Source organism: Equus asinus, chromosome 13, assembly GCF_041296235.1.
Source record: "Equus asinus isolate D_3611 breed Donkey chromosome 13, EquAss-T2T_v2, whole genome shotgun sequence".
Taxonomy (NCBI): domain Eukaryota; kingdom Metazoa; phylum Chordata; class Mammalia; order Perissodactyla; family Equidae; genus Equus; species Equus asinus.
In genome coordinates, this window is record NC_091802.1 from 3531057 (window position 1) to 3554320 (window position 23264).

The 23264-nt window shown below is 43.0% G+C and overlaps 1 protein-coding gene across 4 annotated transcripts in view; it reads right to left on the reverse strand.

Moving 5' to 3' along the window:
- Nucleotides 1-8197: 8197 nt before the first annotated feature.
- The window catches only part of ULK2 (unc-51 like autophagy activating kinase 2), an 87194-nt gene continuing 72127 nt past the window's right edge, over nucleotides 8198-23264 (reverse strand). Inside the window, exons 21-29 of one of the 4 annotated variants that reach the window (XM_070482296.1) lie at nucleotides 21372-21521; nucleotides 19830-20038; nucleotides 17409-17587; nucleotides 16830-16948; nucleotides 16308-16465; nucleotides 13713-13848; nucleotides 12529-12851; nucleotides 8735-8801; nucleotides 8198-8637 (exon numbers count right to left, since the gene is read on the reverse strand). In XM_070482296.1, coding sequence (XP_070338397.1) covers nucleotides 12793-12851; nucleotides 13713-13848; nucleotides 16308-16465; nucleotides 16830-16948; nucleotides 17409-17587; nucleotides 19830-20038; nucleotides 21372-21521 — 1010 coding nt within the window. In that variant the 3' untranslated portion in view covers nucleotides 8198-8637; nucleotides 8735-8801; nucleotides 12529-12792. Of the gene's footprint in view, nucleotides 8638-8734; nucleotides 12852-13712; nucleotides 13849-16307; nucleotides 16466-16829; nucleotides 16949-17408; nucleotides 17588-17618; nucleotides 17740-19764; nucleotides 20039-21371; nucleotides 21522-23264 lie in introns of those variants that run through there. The other 3 variants (XM_070482297.1, XM_044746171.2, XM_044746170.2) reach the window with 3 other exon arrangements.

Below are 23264 nucleotides of genomic sequence, written 5' to 3' on the forward strand. Positions count from 1 at the left end.
GATGCCTATCTGGGACCAGGCTGGAGCCAAGGGACCAACACTGGGAAACAAGCACCCTGTTTTTCCATGTATACCCACTGTGTGTGCCTGTGTGGGTAAAGCACACAACATAAAATTTACCATCGCAACCATTTGAAAGGTACTGTTCAGTGCTGTTAAGTATATTCACATCATTGTCCAACCATCACCACCAATCCGTCTCCAGAACTCTTTCCTCCTTCCCTGACTGAAACTCTGTCCCCATTAGAGAACTCCCCTCGCACCCCGCCAGCCCCTGGCCCCCAGCCCTCTTCCTTCTGTCTCTATGAATTGACGACTCTAAACACCTCCTATAAGTGAATCATACATTGTTTGTCCTTTTGGGTCTGGCTTTACTCACTCAGCATAATGTCCTTGAGGTTCATCCATGTGTCAGGATTCCTTCCTTTTTAAGGCTGAATAATATTCCAGTGTATACATACACCACATTTTACTTGTTCATCTGTTGATGGACACTTGGGTTGCTTCCATGTTTTAGCTACTGTGAATAAGGCTGCCATGAACATGGGCGTACAAATACCTGTTCGAGTCCCCACTTTCAATTGTTTGGGGTACACCCCCAGAGCCAGACTTGCCGGATCGTATGGTAGCTCTGAGTTAAACTTTTTGAGGAACCTCCATACTGTTTCCCACAGGGGCTGCCCTGTTTCACATCCCCACCAGCAGCGCCTCGGGGTTCCAACTTCTCACATTCTCACAAACACTTGTTTTCAAGCAGATGATTCACTCATTACAGTGGACCGGTGGGGCTCAAGCTATTGAAAACCGACTCTCCTCTCCTTTCCCCACCACCCTGGGGAGCTGGTTCTTCCTGGGGCAAGTCCCGTGACGTTCGTGGTTACTCTGACCATGAATGACTACCCCATTTCAGTTGGGTGGGAAAATGCCAGGTCAGGTAATCCGTTGGCCCTCCGTTGTTGGTGGTTGTGACAGCCATTCCCTTGCACAGCGTGGGCCCACCTCAGCCGCAGATACTGGTGTGCGGAAGGGGGCCGGGTGGGCTTCTCAGGCATCCCAGCTCGCTCCTTCCCCTCCTCCTCCACACCCTGCTGACCTCCGGCCCCACCAGGATTGCAGAGTGAAGACAAGCAAGGAGTCAGGGAGAAGCTTTCTTGTCTGCACGGTCTGAGGGGCTTTCCTCTGGCAGATGTCAAAAGCTTGCTTTCTCTCAAGTGGCAGATTTGGAGTGCTCCCTGACCCCCTCTCCCGGGGACCACTGCTCCCCTTTCCCTTGACGGAGGAGACTCCATCTCTCTGGCAGATGGCTCTACTCCTCCCCCTGCCCTTAGCCTCCGACGGAATGCCTCCATTTTATCTGCCAAGGACCCCTTACACCAACCCAGACAGGATCCCAGCTCTTCCCATCAGGCCCACAGCCCACATATCTCCGCGTGACACGCCCATGCAGCCTTTGGCCATACGAAGTATTTCAGAGCAGCTGGCCACGTTATGAACTCCTGGCCATTTGATTGCTCAGGTGTCAGACACTAGCATGTCCCCCAAGCTTCAGAAGATACACAGGTCCCCCACAGGTCCTGCTGGACAGGGGTGCGAGCAGCCCTCGGGCCTCCATCTGTGACAGGTACTCAAAGCAGTCTTGGCCGAAGCTCCCTCCAAAGGAACCTGAGATAAAGGCTCATGGGCAGCGACTTCACTGCGGACCATGATGCCAGGGGGAGGGCGGGCCAGTGAGTCAGGGAAGGAGGAGAGCCGACCGAAGGACGAGTTGCTGAGTTGGTGACCACTTGATCCTGGCTGCTGGTCTCTGTGGGACCATCTGAAGACCACTCTTCTTGAAATGCATCAGGACCAGCCTGGCTGGCCTCCTCAAGGGGTGGTGGCACACTGAGGTCAGCGGTGGTCCCTGCTGCTAGCAGGCTGAGCAGTAGCAAAATCGGCCTGCTGGCCCATGGATACCACCACCAGCTTGTTATGGGCTGATGGTGCAAGCACCAGGCAGGCCAAGGACAGAGGCTGGTTGACCTGCACCGGACTCTCTACTGGTTTGGTTACTGCCCCCTCTGGTGGCCACTGACATGAAATACAATTCTTCGCGCCCACTTCCTGGGTCATCCATATCCCCCTTCTCCAGATCTCCTTGACTCCAGTTTTCCAGTCCTGCTTCTTCTAAGGCCTCTGACCACTCAGTAAAGCCATTCACCACTGTCCATGTGTCTGTGCGGGCCCTTACCTCAGACCTCTTCTCTCTATATACAGAGACAATGACCAGGCACGCTGCTCGAAGCTCTGCCCACCCTGCAAACAGGGTCTTACCTGTGACCCTGTCACAGAACCACACTGGACCTTAAAGGAGAAGCAAAGAAGTGGGGACCTCAGGGGTCTTCCTCACTGGCACCAGCAGTCGTTGCCACAGATCAAACTCCCAGAGCCGCTGTGGATGCAGGGTACAGCAACACGATGATGTCCTTCCGATGGCAGTTCTGTGGCCCAATCTCTGCTTTTGTTCCCAGTTCCCCAGGCCTCCCCCAAATATTTTTTTACCAATTCCTTTCTGCTTAAATCAGCCAGTAGTTTCTATTTGTGGTCAACTGCAAAAATGGCTGCAGGACTTGCTCCCATCGCTGTGTGCACACAGTTTTGCAATGTATCATTGCCACACTTCCCACCAAGAGATGGAATCTATTCTTCCACTCCTTGAATCTGGATTTGGCCAATGGGTCATTAGCAAATATGACTCAGCAGGGGCTTGAAGAGTGCTGGCATGCTGTGGCTTGCTCTCTTATCCCCTGGAACATCACCACGTAAACGAGGCTAGGCTAGCCTGCCAGATGATAACAGACAGGTGACCAAGTCATCCTTGACGCCCCAGCTAAACATCAAGCAAACCTACAAACACAAATGAGGCCATCCCAGACCACTGAGCACCAGCCACACTGAGCCAGACCAGAAGAACTACCAAACCCCACCACAGAATTATGAGCCATTAAATTTTGGAGTGGTTTGTTACACAGCAAAAACTAACTCATACACCACCTCTAGCAATGGAGAACCCAATCTGATACACTCCCACATCCTATTCCTCTCCAGGTCACATTGATTTTAACTCTTCATTCTCTCTTGAAACCATTCATTTTCCTCATTTGAGTAAATTTCAGCTGCTGCCCCTGCCTCCACGTGTGTCCCCTCCAATCTTTACTCCAACCTTACTGTCAGCTCCACCCGCCAATTTAATCCAGCTCCACCTTCTGCTCAAAGCCTTTTAATGGCTGCAAGATGACCTGCCTCAACATACCTCTCCCTCTCACTTTCCACCCACTCTGACCCTCAGTCACACAGTGGTGGTGCCTGAGAGCAACATTCCCTCATGGATAGAACCCCCTCCTTGCTCACACATGCACAGACGTGTGCACAGATATGCCTGAAACAGTGTACGCATGTAAGCAGTCATCAGCTTTATTTGTGCTGGGCTGGGTGTGAGGGCCTGGAATATTCACTGAGCACCTAGTATTTACCAGGCACGATCCTAGGAGCTGGTGACACAGTTAACAAGACTTAGTCCTAATTAATAAGATTCCTGGCTTTAGAGAGCTTACATTTTAGTGAGGTGAGTAGAATAATAAACAAGTAAAAATATAAACAAGATAATTTCAAAAACAGATTACTGTGCTTTAAAAAGCACCAGAGTGCTGGGATAGAGAATGACTCTATTATAGCTTTATAATCTTCATTGTTGTATGTTTCCCCTGCCACAGGGCCTTTGCACATGCTAGTCCCTCTCTTAAAACACTCTCCCCTCCTTTCTTAACCTGGTTAACCCCTACTTATCTTTTCCTGACTGTCTCGAGCCCCCAACACAAGCTTCCATAACAATAACATCATCCATCTCTCTTTTGTGGCATAAATCACAATTGTCATGTTATCAGTCTTATCTAAAGTACGCACCCTGTGAGGGGAGAGCCAATCCTCTTTTGTTCACTGCTATATCTCCAGTGGTTAGCACAGTATCAACGGCCCAGTAGGGGCTTAACAAACAGTTTCAAATGCATGAATGAAGCAGGAGAAAAGTCCAGATTTGAAGCCAAACATTACAGTTCCTTGAAATTTATCCATCAGCCTCTGGCATAGGAAACATCTCACAGGGGAGGAACTCCTTCCCTAGACCCTGCCTCCCACCAGACCCCTCTTCCCTAAATTCTAGGCCTTCACTTCTAAATTCAGTCATAGAGCAACTTGGGGTTTCTCCTTCTACACCCTAGTTGGCTGGAGGCCTTGCCTTTCTCCCCTAGGAAAGTCCCCCCAGGGCTTTGTTTTGTCCTCAACGCAAGAGCATCCCCTGCCTGACTGAAGAGATGAAGGTCCTTGGAGGCAGAAGGCAGAGGGAGATGTCAGGGCAGCCCTCTCCCTGGGGGACCCTCCGTTCCCTCCTTCGGGACCAGCCCGACTCGCTACCCGCTTCTCAACGGAATCAGCCCAGGAGGAGATTGGGGGAAACTGTGGGGTGAGTTTCCTTGAGGGAAGGGGGCGCTGGGGCCTCACCTCACCACTTCCCTTAGGAAGGGAGCTGGGCTTCTGGGGAGCCAGGTGACGCGGGCACCAAGGCAGTTCCCGCACGGCGCCTCGGGCTCACGCAGTCTCTGAGGTTTCCCTGGGCTATCAAGGGGCCCTGACAGTGACCAAAGCCGTCGCCTTACTGTCCACTTCACCTGCCGGGCTCCCCTCACCCTCACCAAGACTTTGTTCCCCTCTTGGGGGGCAGTGCAGGAAGCCAGACCCACCCCAGGACCCCACGGGTGCCAAGGAAGCCTCATTCCTGAGGGTGGGCGCCCTCTGTCAGCCGAGGACTAGACTCCCCCAGTGGGATCTGGTCCTGCTCTCAGCCCCGGGACAGGGGAGGTGGGCACCCGCAGAGGGCTGCTGTAGGGACCAGTGGGCGAAGGTCGTCTGGGTCTGGCACAAGCTCCTTCTCCAAGACCTGAGAAGCTGCCGAGGTGTGGCCTGCTGCTGACAGTGTGTGGCTGTGGGGATCCAGAGACATATGCTGTCAAAGGAAATTGTTGTTTCAATTTACATACACACCAGGGCTAAAATATACATTTACTTCATGTTTTAAATGCATCAAGAAAATAGAGCTAAGATGTTTATGGAGGATGCGCCCCACAGCAAGGCACTGGAGCTGCGTTCTGCAAAGTCAGTGCACCCACGCGGCCCTGCTGAGACGAGGCAGGGCCTGAGGACAGGCTCCCGGCCGCGTCTGGAACAGATGCTCACCGTAGCAGTCAGGGCAACTCCAGGCAGCTGTCTCCAAGAACAGGGCACCCAGTCCAGCCCGAGAGAGGAGAGCAGTGCAGATTTTCAGTATTAAAAGCAAAACTATCACCACTGATTGAACATTTGGTAAGTGCCAATGATTATGCCGAGGGTATTTTCCCCAAAAAAATTGAATTAGAAGGTACTACTTTGCTTTCCCTTAATGAATGAAAAAAAAAAGAGGCTCAGGAAGGTGAGGTGACTTGCCTAAGGCCACACAGCAAGAGTAAAAAGTAGAGTACCTCACTTGTCAAAGAACCAGAAAAACAAAATTGTTCCAAAACTAAGGATTGTGCAAATTTTGCACCATGTATATTTGCTAACAGTTTAATGAATTGTTTAAAAGCAGAACTGTCACCCAGTACTCTGCTTCTGACCCACTGACACTTCACATGCATGTTGACGGGACCCACTGGACACCATGGATAGGCAGGGAAAACCGCCACCAAGAGGGTACCGTGGACGCATCCCTGTCATTCTCACTTGCCTCTGGAGGCCTGTCTCTTCTGCTAGTAATCTTGTGCCGGGGGCTGGGAAACTGCCGTACAAATTAACAATAGTTTTTATATTTCTAAATGGATAGAAAAAGTAAAAAAGTATTTTGTGACACCTGAAAATCATATGAAACTCAATTCCAATGTCTGTAAATGAAGTTTTATTGGAACACAGCCATGTTCCTTTGCGTGCTGTCAGGGCTGCTTTTCACTGTCCAACAGCAGAGCTGACTAGCTGCAACAGAGACCAGACGGTCCTCAAGTCCGAAAATACTATTTGGTCCTGAACAGAAAAAGTTTGCAAACACCTGCTATCTTGGACTGTCCTGTCCCAGATTTTCTCTGCAACATAATGTTATGAGGAACATATGATGTTTTTGTGACCACGTGAAAGGAAACTGATTTTTACCAAAAAACTGCTTACGTAATAAGCACCGTTTCCCAAATATACTTGTTTTCATATCCTTTCTGAACTGACATGCTTTCGTCACACTGCTAGCTCCTTTGTTAGCGAGTTAATAAATGTTGGTATGTGCTTGAGAGCAACTTGTCTAAGAAATGTTATTTTTGCACATTCTCAGCAGAAAGGCGGGTTCACATCTCCAAAAACCAAATGCGACAAAGAGAACGCAGCATGTGACTGATGAAAGGAAGAACCAGAAGTCGCTTCTGACCAGTCTTTGTCGTCAGTGGAGAAGAAAGGATGCACCCAGGTCCCTCAGACCTCAGCCTCACCCCATGGCCGCCATGACGACCACCAGTCACACCACCAGTGTCTATTCAGGGCTCAGCACGTGTCAAGAACTTGTGTAAGCACTTTCCATGGACTGTTTCATTTAATCCTCAGAAGAAACCTGAGAGGCAAGTTCAATCACGGTCTCCATTTTACAGACAAGGAAAGTGAAGCCCGGAGAAGCTCAGCATCTTACCCACGTCACAAAGTCAGTACACATGGGATGGTGACACGGGGACATGTGGCCAGGGAAGACAGGGACACCAAGGCCTCTTGAATCCACTTCTCTATCCTGAGCTGGGTGACTCAGAGGGTTATTCTCGGGCCCGTTGGCCCGTCCATGCTGGGGGCTTATTTATTCTGCTGCTCACCACTAGGCTTTGACCAGTGATGGGGGGGGAGGGGGTCAGAAGCAAAGGGAATTTCCTTATTTTCTCCTCACATCTCCCCCCACCTTAACTTCCCTTCATATGTTCTATTTATTGCAAATACCTTTCCTAGTTGCTTATTTGCCTTTTAGAGCTTTTTTTCCTATACCTAAAAAATCTTGTTTAAAAAATTACATAATTATCTAAGCTCACGTTTAAAACTACCAACATCATGGACTATAAAGTTAAACATGAGGTTCCTCCATCCCCTACAACAATCTCTACTTTTCAGGGAAGGAGAATGTTATCCCGTGGGACAGCCACAGATATGCATCTTTATCATCTCATAGACACTTCAAATGTATTCAGATCTTCTCTTTTCTAAGTTTTTTCATCATATTTAGGTTTAGAAAAGTCCTACCTAGGGTACAGGTGTGTGGGACTGCTGTTTTCTCTTCACAGTAAAAGGGATTAAAAAGAAAAAACTCATGCCCAAAATATTCTGGGTTTCCACTAGAAACTGTAAATCTACTTTCTACCTTCAATTCAAGGCATTCTATCCCAATTCAGCTGCCTACGCTTTCTGCCCCTATGGGAATTCCTAAATTAGCCATCATCTGGTTTATTTCCAGTGTACAATCCATTCACCCATCGCCTCTCCAGAGACCCTCCAGCTGGCACAGAGCATAGCCTCCGTCAGGGCCCATCAGAACCCCGTCTGCAGGTTTCCTATGGCGCTTCCTAACAGGTGCAAATGTGCCAGGTAGGAAGTCATTTTGTTGCCCAGATGGATGATTCAGGAAAGGCCTTCTGGAGGTCTGCCCCTGCCCAGCCCACTACCTTCCTCCCCAACCTCTCCTTGCAGTAGGGGCGGGGCCCAAATGCTAATGGGTACTCCTGCAACAGACCCTGTGGGCACAGGACACTCAGAGCTAAGTAGGCTGAGGTGGGGAGGGCAGGACAGGACGGTGGAAGGAGCAGCAACTGGTGGTTTGAGACAAAGAAGGCTCTAGTGCCATCCTCCTCCTGGTGCACGCAGGGTGCTGGTGCTGTGTGCTGGCAGGTCTGAGTTGAGAGCGTGAGGCTGCATGGTCACCGTGGGGGCAGACTAAGGAGTTCCCTGTGGAAAGGTCTGTATCTGCCGCCATCCGGGAAAGAACTGCTCCCAGGACGTGGCCAGGGCCTGTGGAGGTCCCCTTGGCAAAAGAGGGGTTGAGGCTCCTCCCATCTGGGACTTGCCCAGTTCCCTGTTCAGTCCCCCTGGCACATGTAAAAACAAACAGGGACGCTGCAAAGCGGGTCGGTCAAACACACAAGTTTATTGATCTGTCGAGGAAGCCCTCTCACTGGGGGTTTCAACGGTGGTTTCTGAAACCGACTGCTCCTGAGCTCCAACTCCAGTCCGACAAGCGAGCGGCTGCACAGAGCTGCTGACCTCACCTGCTCTTGAAATGTGCTGCCTTCCACTAGCGAGAAGATGGGTCCGGCATCAGACATCTGCGCACCACATGGCATAAGACTGCCTTCTGTCCCTTCTTCCTGTACACCACGAGAAAGCCGGGACAGAAGGACGCGGGAGTGAGCACATGTGGGACTCCAGGCACACGTGCAGAGAGGACAGCGCTCCCAGCCCAGCAGCGTGGCTGTCCAAAGCCTGGTAGCAGGCTGCTTCCAGCACCATCGGCCCTGTGGCCTTTCTCTTGGGGAAATTACTCTCCAAGACTGTTTTTTCCATCTGTAAAATGAGGCAAATAAGGGTTAACATGAGGATCAAATGAAGTAACAAACATTAGATTAATACAAACATTTCATTAACTTAAAAGGGTAATTACAGGATGTCTGAAAGCAGCGTGCCTGGTGGGTCAGCTGGAGAAGGAGCTCTGTCCTTTCAGAAGTTATCTGAACGAGATAAGAGCAAATATGGTTCCAGTGAGTCCTAAATCCAGGCCTTGCCCCAAAGAAACGCAAGACAAATTGTTCTCCTCCTTTCCCCCAAACAAAACAGAACAGCAAGGAGCTGCAGACCAACGATCCTACAACAGCTAACGTCACCAAGGACGATGTGCCCAGTGCTGTTCCAACTTCACACTTGCTTCATTTTCACCCCTACTCTATGAGCTCCGTGCCGTTCCCACTGTCTGACAGATATGGAGAGGTCAGGGAACCTGTCCACGGACACACAGCTAGGCACAGGGGAGCTGGAGCCCCAGACTAAGTGGACCCTTACGCCAAGGAGGTAGAGAACAGTTTTCCACAAACGAGTGCTCAGCTGGTCTGTCTTGTGATGTAAGTAAACTCTCAAAGAGCAGGGCAGTCTCAGAGCAGGATGGTCTCAGCGCTGGGCAGCGCTCATATGGTGCACCCAAGCGTTCAGGCCAGGACAGGCCAGCCCTGTGTCTCCCTTGTGTACGGACTTCAGGAAAGCCCCTAGGCCAAGGGCAAGGGGAAGGCCCAGTGCTCAGTCACCTCCACAGCCTCCACAGCTCAGATCCACTCCCAGGAAGCTCCTTGGAGGCTGTCGAAAGAGGACACACTAAACAACAAAGATCCTTATGGCACGTTAAAAACTGGGCTAAGAGGCCCTCTGTAAAAAGGGGAAAACCTACAGATTAGTTTCACCTGCACAGAGTGCAGACCGGCCTCACTCAGGACCACGTGTGCCCGTGTCCTTGCCCTGCACAGCCTCTGCAGGTGGCTGTGTGTGGGGCCACGCTGCCAGCAGGCCCTCAGCCTCTGATCTTTTCTCTGCTATAGTCTGGTCACTGAATTCACATCGACCCTGCACCTGTTTGACTTCGCCTCTTTCACAAAATCTGAGATTTTAGGGCTGTTGTCAGTGTCCTGTAGCGCAGGGCTTTTCCAGGTGGATTGCTTCTGATGAGGTTTCCTCTGATTCAGGTGAGGAAAATACCATCTTGACCCCTCTCCCAAAGAAAGTCTTCTCACAAAGGCTTTGACAAAGAAGAAAGAGACTTGGGTAGGCCTCAAGAGCTTCCCTGGCTGAAGATTCAAGGGTCTAGGACCCAGAAGTAAACTGTCTCAAGGCTGTGGAGAGGTGGGCACACATGCTTCTGAGGACATCAGGAGCTCTGAGCAGCAGCTACTCCCAGTCAAGAATGTCAGCAGGCAATCTTCCTAGAGCAATACGATTTGGCTTTGTTCCAGAAAGAATTTAAGACTGATGATGGAAACTACAAGGAGGGAGCTTCCATTAAAAGTGGAAGTCTTGCCCCAAGGCCTGTGCTCAAATGACTTCTATCACCTCAAGGATTTTTTCAGGTACTGAGTCAATGGCCTCAGGTCCACTGTGTCCAACTCAACTTCCTCCTTATTACACTGTGGAGATTGAGGCAATAAACTCTCCTAGCTCCTCTCACGACTCCAGGAGGGGCAGAATAATCGCTCTCTAGTATTCCTCATGGCCGGGAGAAGGGAGCATGGGACTGTGGGAGGCATCAGATTCAGCACAGAGCAGGGCACAGCAAATCCTTACAGCAGGAACAGCCACTGAGCAAATCCACTGATTACTCCTCTACTGAGATGCATATGGTCAATAACGTTCCAAGTTATGGCTTGAATGTAAGTGTCAACTCACGCCTGTGTGGACTGGCTCACTTCTATTTTATGAAATACATGATACGAAATTAAAAAATACTCATGGAAACATAAAGCGTTTATTATTGCTATAATCAAGGCAAAATCTCTTAAAACAATTGGCCTTGATAACGGAAGTATAATCAGAATCATTATTCATGAATTTACAGTTTGTTCTCCTCTGCTGTTCAGACTTCTCGGTTTCACACACACTATCTACCACAGACCTTTATTACACAAGAGGAAGAATGAACTTGGAAGTCACAAAGCATGGCTTAACCACTTCCCCAGTTACCTGACTTCAGACCAATCACTTACTCTCTATGAACCTGTTTCATCCTGTGTTTAAAAAAAAATGGAAGGGGAGGAAGGGTCAGAATCAACCCACCCACTTAAAGGATCCATTGAGATAACATGGGTGATATCTGAGAGAAAATAAAGAAAATTGCCCTGTAGACTCAAAAAAAAAAACTATACAAAATAGAGTATCACTAACAACAGTGCTTCGAACTCTGAGGGAGGGGCAGGAACCCTCACTAGTCTACATTCCTGGCAGCCTGTGTGACAGTCACCGAGAACCTGAAATCTGGAGCAGGACAAAGAATATTAATGACCAAGCCTCCAAACTCACTGAGGAAGGACCTGGCCTAATAAGCCACGTAATACGGACCCAGTTTTACCCTAGAAACACTTTGTCAGTTTTATTTTACCTTAATATATATCTGTACAGGCAATAATAAAAAGGTTATTACACAACAATTCAGTGAGTTTTACCTAGTTTCAAGAATAATGCATGCAGTTACAAATGAGAGGTAGAAACACTGTATTAAAGACCTAAAAATACAAACATCATATAAATAAATGTTCAAATTAATTGCTGGAATTTCATAGAGATAAATAAGGTAAAAATTACATTACTTCGTCAAAGTAAAGGAAAACCATGTTTTTGTTTGTTTTAATCAGTACACTAAAATTAGATTAATGCCAAAGAGCTTCTGTGCAATTTGTCAGAGTTCAGATTATATTACCTAAAAGGATTAAAATAAAAAGATTAAAACTAGAGAATGGTTTATTCAAGTATTCAAGCAGATAAGTAAAAAAAAAAAAAAAAAAAAAAAATCAAACAATATACAATGGAGGAACCATTCCTGGAGGGGTGTTAACTGCCTGCATTCTCCATGACTAGCTATTGGGTGAACTGTCAGGATCAACCTAAAAAATACACAGTAGGCTGAAGAGAGCTGCCCGCTTTCCTAAGAGAAAACAAACTTGATTTTTCACTAACCTCATGTAGAAACTTCACATCACCAACAAGCCTTTTAGATCACCAGCTTTGTTTTGGCCCTATACAATTCTTGAGAGACTCTCTTGATTGGTATTTTTTCTACTACTGCCCAAATAAACCTAGAGGTCACAGCATCAATGCACATTCTACATGCACAAAAAATGCAACCAAAAGCAAACCACCAGCAACTCAAAAACATCACTTAGCAGATTTGCAGGTGTAGATGAATAGGTCAAAAAATTTCGAAGGTTCACATGAACACAAGCTTTTACCAGAGAAAAGTCCACACAGATTACATGTGAATTCTGGAAAGGGGATGTGTATATAACCAAGTAAAATATTTTAAACAAGTCTATTGTGCCTCAGTTAGTTTCAAACTGTAAAATCCAATACACAGTTGTTTTAATAAATTAGTGCAATATGAAAGATTCTGGAAGATTAACGTGTGTCCATATTAGATCAAATTGAAGATTTCACAATTTCTTCCAAGAGCCATCTTTCGCTGCTTCTTAAGCTATCTCTTCCTGAGCTGGTTAAGGACGCGTGCTCAGATTTAGACAAACTTACCCACGTATCAAACTGCCTGGATGAGATGTAGGTTTTTTCACTTTTATCCCTCAGTAAACATGTGGAATTTCACACATTGCTCTGGTGAACTGAGTGAAGAGCCACTCACTTTGTTTCATTCTTAATTATCCTTAAGAATAACTGTACTGATAATTCTAGTTCTAACGTACATTTATTTACCAAGTTCAAAGTGAGAGCCAAGTGGAATACTCTTGCTTCTGCCGCTACAAAGAAAGGGAAGGGGTAGCATCTCTGATAAGGCAGATTTCCTACAAATATGTAGTTTTTGGATTGTTTTTCCTTTTTGAAATGACTGCTTGCTCTTTGGTAATCACCAGGTAAGAAACTACAGTTTCCTGGGGATGGGGCAACCGAATCCAAGCTATACTCGCAGACGCATCCCTTCACATCCCACCACTGGTCCGCGGACAAGCCTGCTGCCGCTCACATGGCCGAGGCGCTACAGCAGAGTGCCGACAATCTTCTTTCAATACTAGATTTATCTGGAAATAAAAAAATTAAATTCATAATAAAAATCATTATATTTTTTTAAACCAAGGAAAGAAGAACTAATTTTAAAACATCACTATTTCTCTACCTACATCCTCATCTCTGTTCTATCTTTGCCCCAGAGTTAACAGGTCTGAATATTCCTCTTCTTTCTGCCTGGTAATTGTTTAGATATGATTTCTAGCTTAGTGCTGCACAGTAGTAAAATTTAGATTAGCAAGTCAAATAAAGAACATTTAGATTTCAACAGCTAGCTTGCTCACAATTGCAAATAATTTGAGACCTACCATCCCCATGTGGCTCTTCAAAATGTGGTATGACCACATATACTCCATGGAGTCCACCACCTCCTCCTCAAAAATCCTATCACTGGGCTTCTATGTGATAAGTAATAATATTATCCTGGTACGCTATCAATCTCCACTCTGCAGTCTACCTCAAATCTGAAGTACCTAGGCTCTTCATAGGATTCTTCAGTCACTAAGCCCATGAAGCTTAAAATAGTTGCATTTATTGTTATTTAATAACAAAAACAAAGTTCTCTACATACACGAACACACACCCACCACCACAGTAACACAGTGTAGAAATCTAAAGACTGATGACAAAAGCCATCAGCACTTTACCAGCATTCCAATTCTCACTACAACTATGCAAGTCAGGCATTGTTCCCTCATCTTTTAGAAGAAGAAACTGAGACCAAAGAAAGGGTAAGTGATTTGCCCAAGGTTGGAAATCCAAGATTCAAACCCAGGCAGTATGATTCCCAACTCCAGGCTCTTCCTACTCTACCTGTAGGAGACAACTAGACTGCAATCAATAAACACACTTGGTTTATTGGTACGTCAACTTACATTTATGTACATTTTCAATATCTGCAGGGTCCTGGAGAATCTTAGTTAGGCCTTCCAAAAGAAGGGCTGCTTTATGGTAGCGATAAACAATATCTTCAGTCTGCTGAAACATCTCATCCAGGGCTGCAGACTGAACCTGGAGCCAGTCAACAAAAATGAGAAGATTCTCAACTTTTCCAAGAAAAAACAAATCCATTTGGTCAATACAGCTTTAAATGGAATCTATCCAAAATTAACACACTTTGACAAAATGATATAATCCACTGAACTATATAAAAATTGAAGATTCATCAGATGAGTGATATAAAGAAGGAGCTTCCTGACAACAGTTATTCTGTGTTTAAACAGCCTTTTCATACTCAGAGATTCATGACTCATAAAACTTACTTCTGAATTGGCTCTTCTATGACTTCACTAAAAACCTCGTCTTAAACATATACTTTTACACTGGAGTAACTAGAGCACACTAGAGCATTTCATTAAAGTAGATTTTGTTACAGTAAAATAATTAAGTAATGTTAAAAGCCACTTATCAGCCTCTTCTTTTAGTCAAAGGATTTTCTGCTGTAGTCATTCATTCATTCAGAGATAGTGACTGAGCACCTACTGAGTTCCAGGTGCTGAGCATACAATGAAGGAACGCTCACAGTCTGGAGGGAGATACAGGCCTGCAAAACATGCCATTCAAATTCCAAGGGATACATGGCATTATAGGAGGAAACCCGAGATGGTACAGAATACACAAGAGGTGCAACTAACCCCACTATGGAAGGAAAAGAAGATTAGGGAAAGCCTCCAAAAGTGATGTTTAGGCCAAGTCCTAAAGAAAAAATAGGAGCTATCTAGGTGATGGAAAAGGTGGATAGGGGCTTTCCAGAAAGAGGGGACAGCAGTATTATTCACAGGGTTATCAGTATTTCAGGAGTTTTCCCAATAGCTTTCTAATTTTCTCTTTAATCATTAAATGCTAGGGACTGTCAATAATCCAGTATCCTAATTTACTTGTCAATATGCTCTGTCTCTTGGAAAAAATAATTTGAAGCCACTTACAATAAGATAAATAAAATGGACACAGAACATCAGAGCCAGGAGGAAGAGAAGGAGAAAAGGAAGGAGAAATAAATAACATAAGTGTTAATATCTCTAAGCATGCTTACAATGGGGTTCAGGGCAGGCTGCCCTGAAATATGCCACTTCAGCACATTGATTATTTTGAATTAAAGTTACTTAAAAAACAGCCAGTGCAAGGCCACTCTGACCCTCCTTTATCCCCCTGGAAGCAGGAAATAGATCTCCCATGTGAAGGTACCCTCTTTGCACCAGGAGGTAGAGAGACATCCGTATCATCAGAGACAGGGAATGCAAGGCCGACAAGGCTGTGTAACAAACTGCTTAGTCTCTTTGCTAATTAGCGCCCAAGCCTAAGTCTCCCTGTCTCGTCACATCTTCACATATTTATTGCTTGTCTAAAAGGTATAAAAGCTGCCTGCTTTGGTCACTTCTTTGGGTCTCATATTCTTATGGAGCCCTTGTACGTAAGAATTAAATTTGATTTTCTCCTGTTAATCTGTCTCATGTTGTTTAATTCTCAGACCAGCCAGAAGAATCTAGAAGGGTAGAAGAAAAATTTTTCCTCCTCACCCTAAGCAGCCAGAGCAAAAGGGGAAACTTATTGAAGTTACATGGCTCCATCGTCAGAAAAGAAAGACGCATCCTAATTCCTTACGAGAGGGCATTTTTCCTGGCACAAATTTCTAAAAAAAAAATTTATCATATGAAGCCTTAATTCGGTACACAGTGATACAATGCATATTATTCACGTCAATAGTTTGTAGTAAAATACTGTGTACTATTCTTATCAATAGTTTATATTCCAAAGTTGTTTTCACATAACTTTTTATTATAACGGCTTTCAAAATAAGACTAAGGGTGTAATATAACAGTACAATTCAAAGTAGACAAATTTTGAGGGGAGGAAGGAAGTTTATGATGTTAATGTGGTAAAAATAAAGTTGGCCAATAATAAATTTTTCCCCCACTTAATACTTCTTTAACAGTCCCTAATTTCATCTATACTTCAGAGGAATTTTTTCCCCATGAGACAGAAAAATTATTTCCAATCATACAACTAGATAATTGGAAGAGTAGATTTTACTTTGTGTCTATATTTAAATAAAGTCAGTAAGCAGAATCTGAGCACATGAATTTTTGTGGTTAACAGGGCAGTATTTTTTCTAATGTTTTATCAAGCCAAAATTTCTCAAATAGTAGAAAATGCAGAAAGAGATTTAGCTAAAGCTTTTAGATGCAAACTATGAAAAGATTAATCACACCTAATTTAGCAATTTTTAAGAGATATAATATTTTACGAAATGTAACCAATGTTACTTAATGTGCACTTAAATGTTAACTAAGTCCAATTACTCCTTTAGTAAGAGGTAATCACAATACTTGGGACTTGGGAGCGGTAGGGCATGAACTCTTTTTAAAAGGATAGATAATGTCAAGTAGGGATTCAATTCAAAGGATATTCTTAAAGATAAGTAGTACTATAGAACCTTAAAGTAGTGCTATCAAAACCTTAAAAAGGGTTACCATTTCTACAGCACAATTATAGATGAGTTTCTCTGCAGTCACGCTGTTGATTTCATCAATAAATCTCTGTTTGTCAGAGAAGAAACGATTCAGCTTTTCTGTAAGCTTCTTGCACATGGTGATGCAGAATTTATATCGTTCATTCAGATTTTTGACAACTGAAAAAAGTTGAGATGAGAATTTTAATTTTCCTCCAGAAATAAAGTCACAGTGACACGCACCTTTCCTACTGATTTAAAGAATGTGACCCTAAATGATCACTGAAAACTATGACTGGAAATCAGATTGTTTCATATGTCCTCTCTTTCAGTTATGAAAAGATTGAGAATAAAAGCACTTCTGGACTGCTCTCTATATCAACTAAATGGCAAAAACAAAAACCAGAAAAGCCAGCATCTTTTCTCATTTAAGAATATTTAATAACACAGTGATTCCTCATCAAAAATTTTCTTTCTTAGTGTAATGGGGAAAGGGGCAGCTCCAGCACCCCAGGAGTCGCGTGTTGTCACGCTCCACCCTCACCTTGTTTCACAGCTGTGGATGGGCTCAGTTTCCCGGACTTGATCTGGGCTTTGGCGAGATGCAGAGATGCTGCCAGCAGCTGTGCTGCTTTCATGTATAACACCAGCTGCTCCACTCGCCTGCACCCAGAAGACAGCAAGCTGAGTGTTATCCTGTGAACCATTATGCCAGACTTGGCTCTCTACACATCAGGTCACCATTAAAATAGCCTTATCTAAGGGAATATCATTATCCTTGATATTTTTAATGCACAAATAACTCCTGAAGGGAGAAGGTTTGGCATGTAAAAAGACATGTATATTTTGAATACAACAGATACACTGAGATAAAAATCAATACAATCTCTCTATTGTCAAGTATCTCCAACAGTATAAATTACAGGGAAAAGGCAATGCTAAGGTTGAAGAATCTCTAAGTCTTGGCTCATACAGTGAAATCTAGCACAATGGAACACCATGGACTCCCTTGAAGCTTTTAATAATGAGATATGATCTCCAGTGGATGACAAGGCCTCTAACTCAGACATGAATTTACAGAAGGCAGGAAGAATCTGGAAATGAATGACAAAGGGGCACCTACCCCCAGTCTTTGCTCAGTTGGCTGATCTGGTCCACAACCACACTCTCCTGAATCTGGTACAAGGAGACAGCGGATGTGCACAGCTCTGGGTTCCCTCCCCGCACAGCTGTCAGGTCCAGCACACACTCAGTGAACATCAACATCACATTCAGGTGGCGTAAGGTGTCTGTGTGTTCTCGCTGTGGCAAAGCCAATTTGTCTTAGAAACTTCCAGGTTAAGAAGAGATGCATACTCATTTCTGCATATAAACCATGGCCACTGCTAATGTTTTTCGATACTTATGAATATCAGAATGATCAAAGGAGATTGAGATTTTTTAATTCCAGAAAACTAGTGAGAAAATAAACACAGATGAAACCAAACGTAGGCATGTGCATGTGTTTGTGTGTATGAGAGCACCCACAAAATTAAGCTTCAAAGATATGAAGTCACTGTGCTTTTACCAGAAACAAATCAAGTACGGAATAAGTAAACCAACATACATGAGACAAAAACATGACAGAATAGATACCAAGATTATAAGGATATTCTGCACACTAAACCATACTTCTTGTTTAGTGAATTCTACTGAGTTACAATTTCAGAGATGCTTTATTTTAGTTTCTGCTGGTTTTTCAGTTAACAATGATTCCTAACACCAAAACTTCTGTGATCTTTTCAGTTAAAGAGGGAGTACAGACAGACAAAATAGTATGCATTAAAAACGGGTATTCTAAAATTAATACTGAGATTTGTTTTTAGCTACAAACTTTTTTTTTAAGATTTTATTTTTCTTTCTTCTCCCCAAAGTGCCCTGGTACCTTGTTGTATATTTTTAGTTGTGGGTCCTTCTAGTTGTGGCATGTGGGATGCCACCTCAGCATGGCTTGATGAGCAGTGCCATGTCCGCGCCTAGGATCCGAACCAGCAAAACACTGGGCAGCTGAAGCGGAGTGTGCGAACTTAACCACTTGGCCATGGGGCCGGCCCCTATAAACGTATTTTGAAATCTTAAATAAGACTAAGTTTCTCATTCCCCTTTCATGGTTAAAAAAGGATGAGAGGGCCGGCCCGGTAGTGCAGCAGTTAAGTGTGCATGCTCCGCTTCGGCAGCCAGGGGTTTGCCAGTTTGGATCCCAGTGCAGACACGGCACCATTTGGCACGCCATACTGTGGCAGGCGTCCCACATATAAAGTGGAGGAAGATGGGCATGGATGTTAGCTCAGGGTCAGTCTTCCTCAGCAAAAAGACGAGGATTGGCAGCAGATGTTAGCTCAGGGCTAATCTTCCTCAAAAAAATAAAAATAATAAATAAATAAATAAATAAAACATGTTTGAATTTTAAAAAAAAGAAAAAAAGTATGAGAATCATATTCCTAGAGACTTTTGAAAGCTCTCTGTTCAATGACACAATATTGGCCTGTATGTTCCAATGCACCAGAACACATAGTGGAATATAATTTACGTCTAATTTGATGCAGATTGAAAAAACTCTCAAGATTGTTTTTCCAATCTTAAATTGGATTACACATATTTTCAAAATTGCTACTAAACTTACTACAAAATGACTACTAAAATTTTGCATGCAATATTTTATAAATTTTATGTGAAATATTCCTCATTCACACAAAATAGAATGTTAGAGGTCCAGCATGGAGAGAGAATTTGTTCTTTAGTTGGTCTGGAGAATTGATCATTTTAATTTAAAATGTAGGCTAAGTTAGCATTGTACTCAGGGACTGAGGATACAATGTAATCCACTGAATGCTGTCCTAGAGTCAAGATAGAGGAACTGAGCTGGCAAAGCCTTTGGAATCATAAAATTAACTTCTCCTGTTCTGGATTTGCGCTCAGTATGCTTCAGATTATAATGTGTTTTTCCTTGCAGAACCAGCTCCATGGAGGGAAGGTACTGGTCTACAAATGTGAGCATCTAGTCTGCTTGGCAGGTTTCTTTCTCAATGTTAGTGACTAATGTGGCACTACGGCTTACTATTTTTTTAAACCTAAGTTTAAGTGTATTATTTTTATCTTATGAAGAAAAGCAAGCTTTGAGAATAAAAAGTTATGGTTTTAAGACAAAGATTATGCATTACAAGTCCAATAAGTAGTACATAAACTTCAGACAAAAAAATTAAGAACCCAAAATCTCTGTATGTCACTTCCTATCAACCAAAGCTTGTTATGGATGAGTGTCAATGTCAACATTATTCTGAAAATACATCAGCAAAGTTTTTCAAATAGAAGGAAAGATAAGAAAGGCAATGTCAACATTATTCTGAAAATATATCAGCGAAGTTTTTCAAATAGAAAAGAAAAGGTAAGAAAAGCAAGGAAAAAACCTCAGAACTTTCAATAGTATTTTGCTCTCTCACCATCACTAGAACTTTCTCTTAGGGTATCAGTATTACAATGACATGTCACAGTGGTCATTCGCTACCTCCATCAGTGTCTCCTCTGGCAGTTCCGGGGCTTCAAAGGTGATGAGCCCCTCTAGGCTAGGGGGTGAAGCACCATAAGGCATGTATCTCAGGCTGGGAGCTATCTCTGCTCCTGGAGGGGAAGACCCTGGGCATGGCCCAGGCGGGGAACCCACACACACACGGCCACTTGCAGAGCACAGGGAACCTCCGGAGCTGCTGGAGCCCACTGCAAGGAAACAGGACAGGCAGCACCATGCCCGGGTGAGTGCACAGAGTTAAGGACTTTGGTGCCCACTCCTACTATCAAAGAAACAAAGGAAATGTTCAAAGAACAGTCACTGACCCCCATTTGAGCATATGGACAGGTTTTATTTTTCCATGTTCACTTTTATTTCTTTCTATATGTTTATTTTATAGACATCATAGCTAGTTTTAAACATTCTATTTTAAACGAATTTATAGCATATGTTTCTCCCCATTGCTTCACAGTATTCATAATTATAAAATTCAACGGATGCCTAGTAGTTCACTAAATTTATACATGTAATGTTTATCTGGAGGCATGTATACTATTTCTGATTTTTTATATCAGAAATAATACTGTAATGAAATCCAAAGTTTTCCTTTGTTTGAATGATCTGTGATAAATACTCCAAGTGGTATCATAAACAGGAATGGGATTACCATAGATTAAATATTATACACATTTTTATAGGTCTTTGTAAGAGCTGCTACACTACTTTCTAAAGTAGCCATGAGTAAGCACACAGATCTCACTAAACCTCAACAACACTGGGCATTATATATTTTTAATGATAGCTTAGTTAACAGGTATAAAATGTTACTTGCTTAAAACGGTATTTTCTTATTAATACTTTTAATAATCTTAAAAACAAGATTATTAGCTCTACTTCCTGTCTTATTATCTATTTATACTCTTTACTTATTAATCTACACATATCTTGATTAATGACTTATTTAGCATAAGAGAATTTAAAGGACACAAGCTACAATATATAAGATGATGTCAAATTAGACTTATTTCAAGTCTAATCTAAATACTTTCTTAATTTTTGGTGTTAGAAACCTACTTATAGAGTATGGATGATAAAATCAATCTATTAGCCTGTCTAAATATATACAGGATTAAGTGCAAAGACTGAAACCCAAAGTACAAAAAAAGTTAAAATTTAGGTTTCTTATAAAACAAAACAAAGATAAATAACCACCTACCATTTTCAAAAAATTTACTGGCTGTGCACACCATATATGCATAGCTACTTCATCATGGAGAAGTCACATTGACATTATAATGCTATAATATTATACATTATTATAAATATACAATGTAGTACTTTTATAAAGTTTTTTTCACCCACAAATATTGCCTCATTTACTCCTTATAACCCATTAAGGTAAAGAAAATAGTCACATCCACATCATCGGTAAAGAAACTGAAATCCAGAGAGGTTAAGTGACTCGTCTAAGTTACATCAAGTCATTATCAGAACACTACACTCCAAACACTAGCCAAAGGCTGTCATAAGACAATTCCTCACCTGACGTTGTTCTAGTTCGAAGGACCATGTGGGTACAAGTGGGGGCAGTGGCACTGTGTGGAGGAGATCCTACAGTGAAGAGGACAGCCCTGGAACTTGCTGCTGTTCCTACAGGAGGTGCCAGTACAACACCACAGGCTCCTGCAGGGGCTGCAACAAAAAGTTCACATTACTTTGATAGTGCTTATGTGTGAGGGTGGGATTATACCGAGACCTTCACTTTTATATTAGGGTCGGTTTCTTTTTTTTACAATAAGCATTTATTACTCTTAAAAATCAGAAAATTCAACACAGATCTCCATAAAAAATATTTTATAGTACTCTCTTCATAGTTGTGAACCTTCTTGACACCAAAGCCTAGTATTTAGAGTTATTTCTGTATACTCCTAAAATACACAAACTGCAGTCACATCTGTTGAGGATAATTTGAAAAAGTGGAAACCAAGAACTGGGAATAAAAATGTGAGGTAAAGCTGAAGGGAGATGAGCAGTTACCACGGCAATAGAGCTTTAGAAAGAGTCCAGTACACACACTCCTTCGAATTGCACTCTATATCTATCAGGAAGAAAATGAGGTGGGAAAAACGTCACAAGGGCCCAACAGGCTGAGGCTGGGCAGGATGAAGAGAATGTGAAAACCCCCATCTACCCCTCCAGGTTGAATCAATAAAAGCTGTCCAAAGCTTTTTCACATCAAGCATCTGAAAAACATTCCATTTCTGAGACTACAGAATGGAGGTAGGAGTTAATAACACAAACCATAAATTTAAAAGAAGAGCCACTGAATCAGATATAGAAAAAATTGCCTCTCAGTGTCCATGTTATGTGCAACAGAGTATAACAAACTCAAAGCATCTAATTAACAGCAGAAGAGAGAGTTCATAAAAAATCTTCTAGTGAGCAAGGGAACAGTAAGTGGGAATTAATTAAATAGTACCCATTGTTGCACAAGATGTATAAAGTGACACAGATATTCTCTTTATTTAATGTAATATCTTTATGATTTTATTTTAGTATTAGCATAAAAGTATAGCATTAGTAAAAGTAGTAAAAGTATTAGTAAAGTACTAGTAAAATTATTAGCATAAAAGTATTTAAAGATGTTCATGGGTATATTTTAAGAGACAATGACTCTATTTTTTCCCTACGGTCTTAAATGTTTTTCTTACTATCAACAGTTTTTATTTTCAGAAACTGAAACTTCAAGATTAGAAAGAGAAATTTATAATTTCAAATGATGATGATAAAGTTCATGAGGAAAACAGAAAGGAAAAAGACAATAAAAGTAATCAAAGATGTACTTTATGCCTTAACATTCTTTAAGAAAAACACCTGGTTTCACATCCATAAACTTGGCCTTAAATTATAACACATATTCACATAGAATTTATAAGCTCTAAAAAATTTAAATTTACTTCTAAAGGAGAATGAGACGTAATACGGTCATTTAGGCAAGCTGTTTTGAAAAATTATCCCAATTCCTAGTAACTTAGTGACTTTTGGTAAAAGGTACATGGAAGAAGAATGACTTCCAGAATAGCAGTGTGAGGTATGGGGAGCACTGCAGACCTGCTCCCCAGTGAAACAACCATAACTGGTGACAATTATCTTTTAAAAAAACCATTTAAAGTCTCTGGAAATTGTCCTGAGGCCATACAGGAAATGAAACATTTATTCAAGAATATCTACTACATCTCACTAAGAACTGTAGGTGGAAGTTCTAACCTAAGCCAGCAGATCAAATACTAGGGCTCTTGTTGCTCTCATACCAGTTCACTTGTCTGGCAGAGGTTCCATGCCAGTAGAGACAAGCCATGAAGACCAGAGGCTTCCAACCTATCCAGCACCTAGCTCACAAAGCAGGGGTGTCACTCTAAGAAAAATGGGCCACTA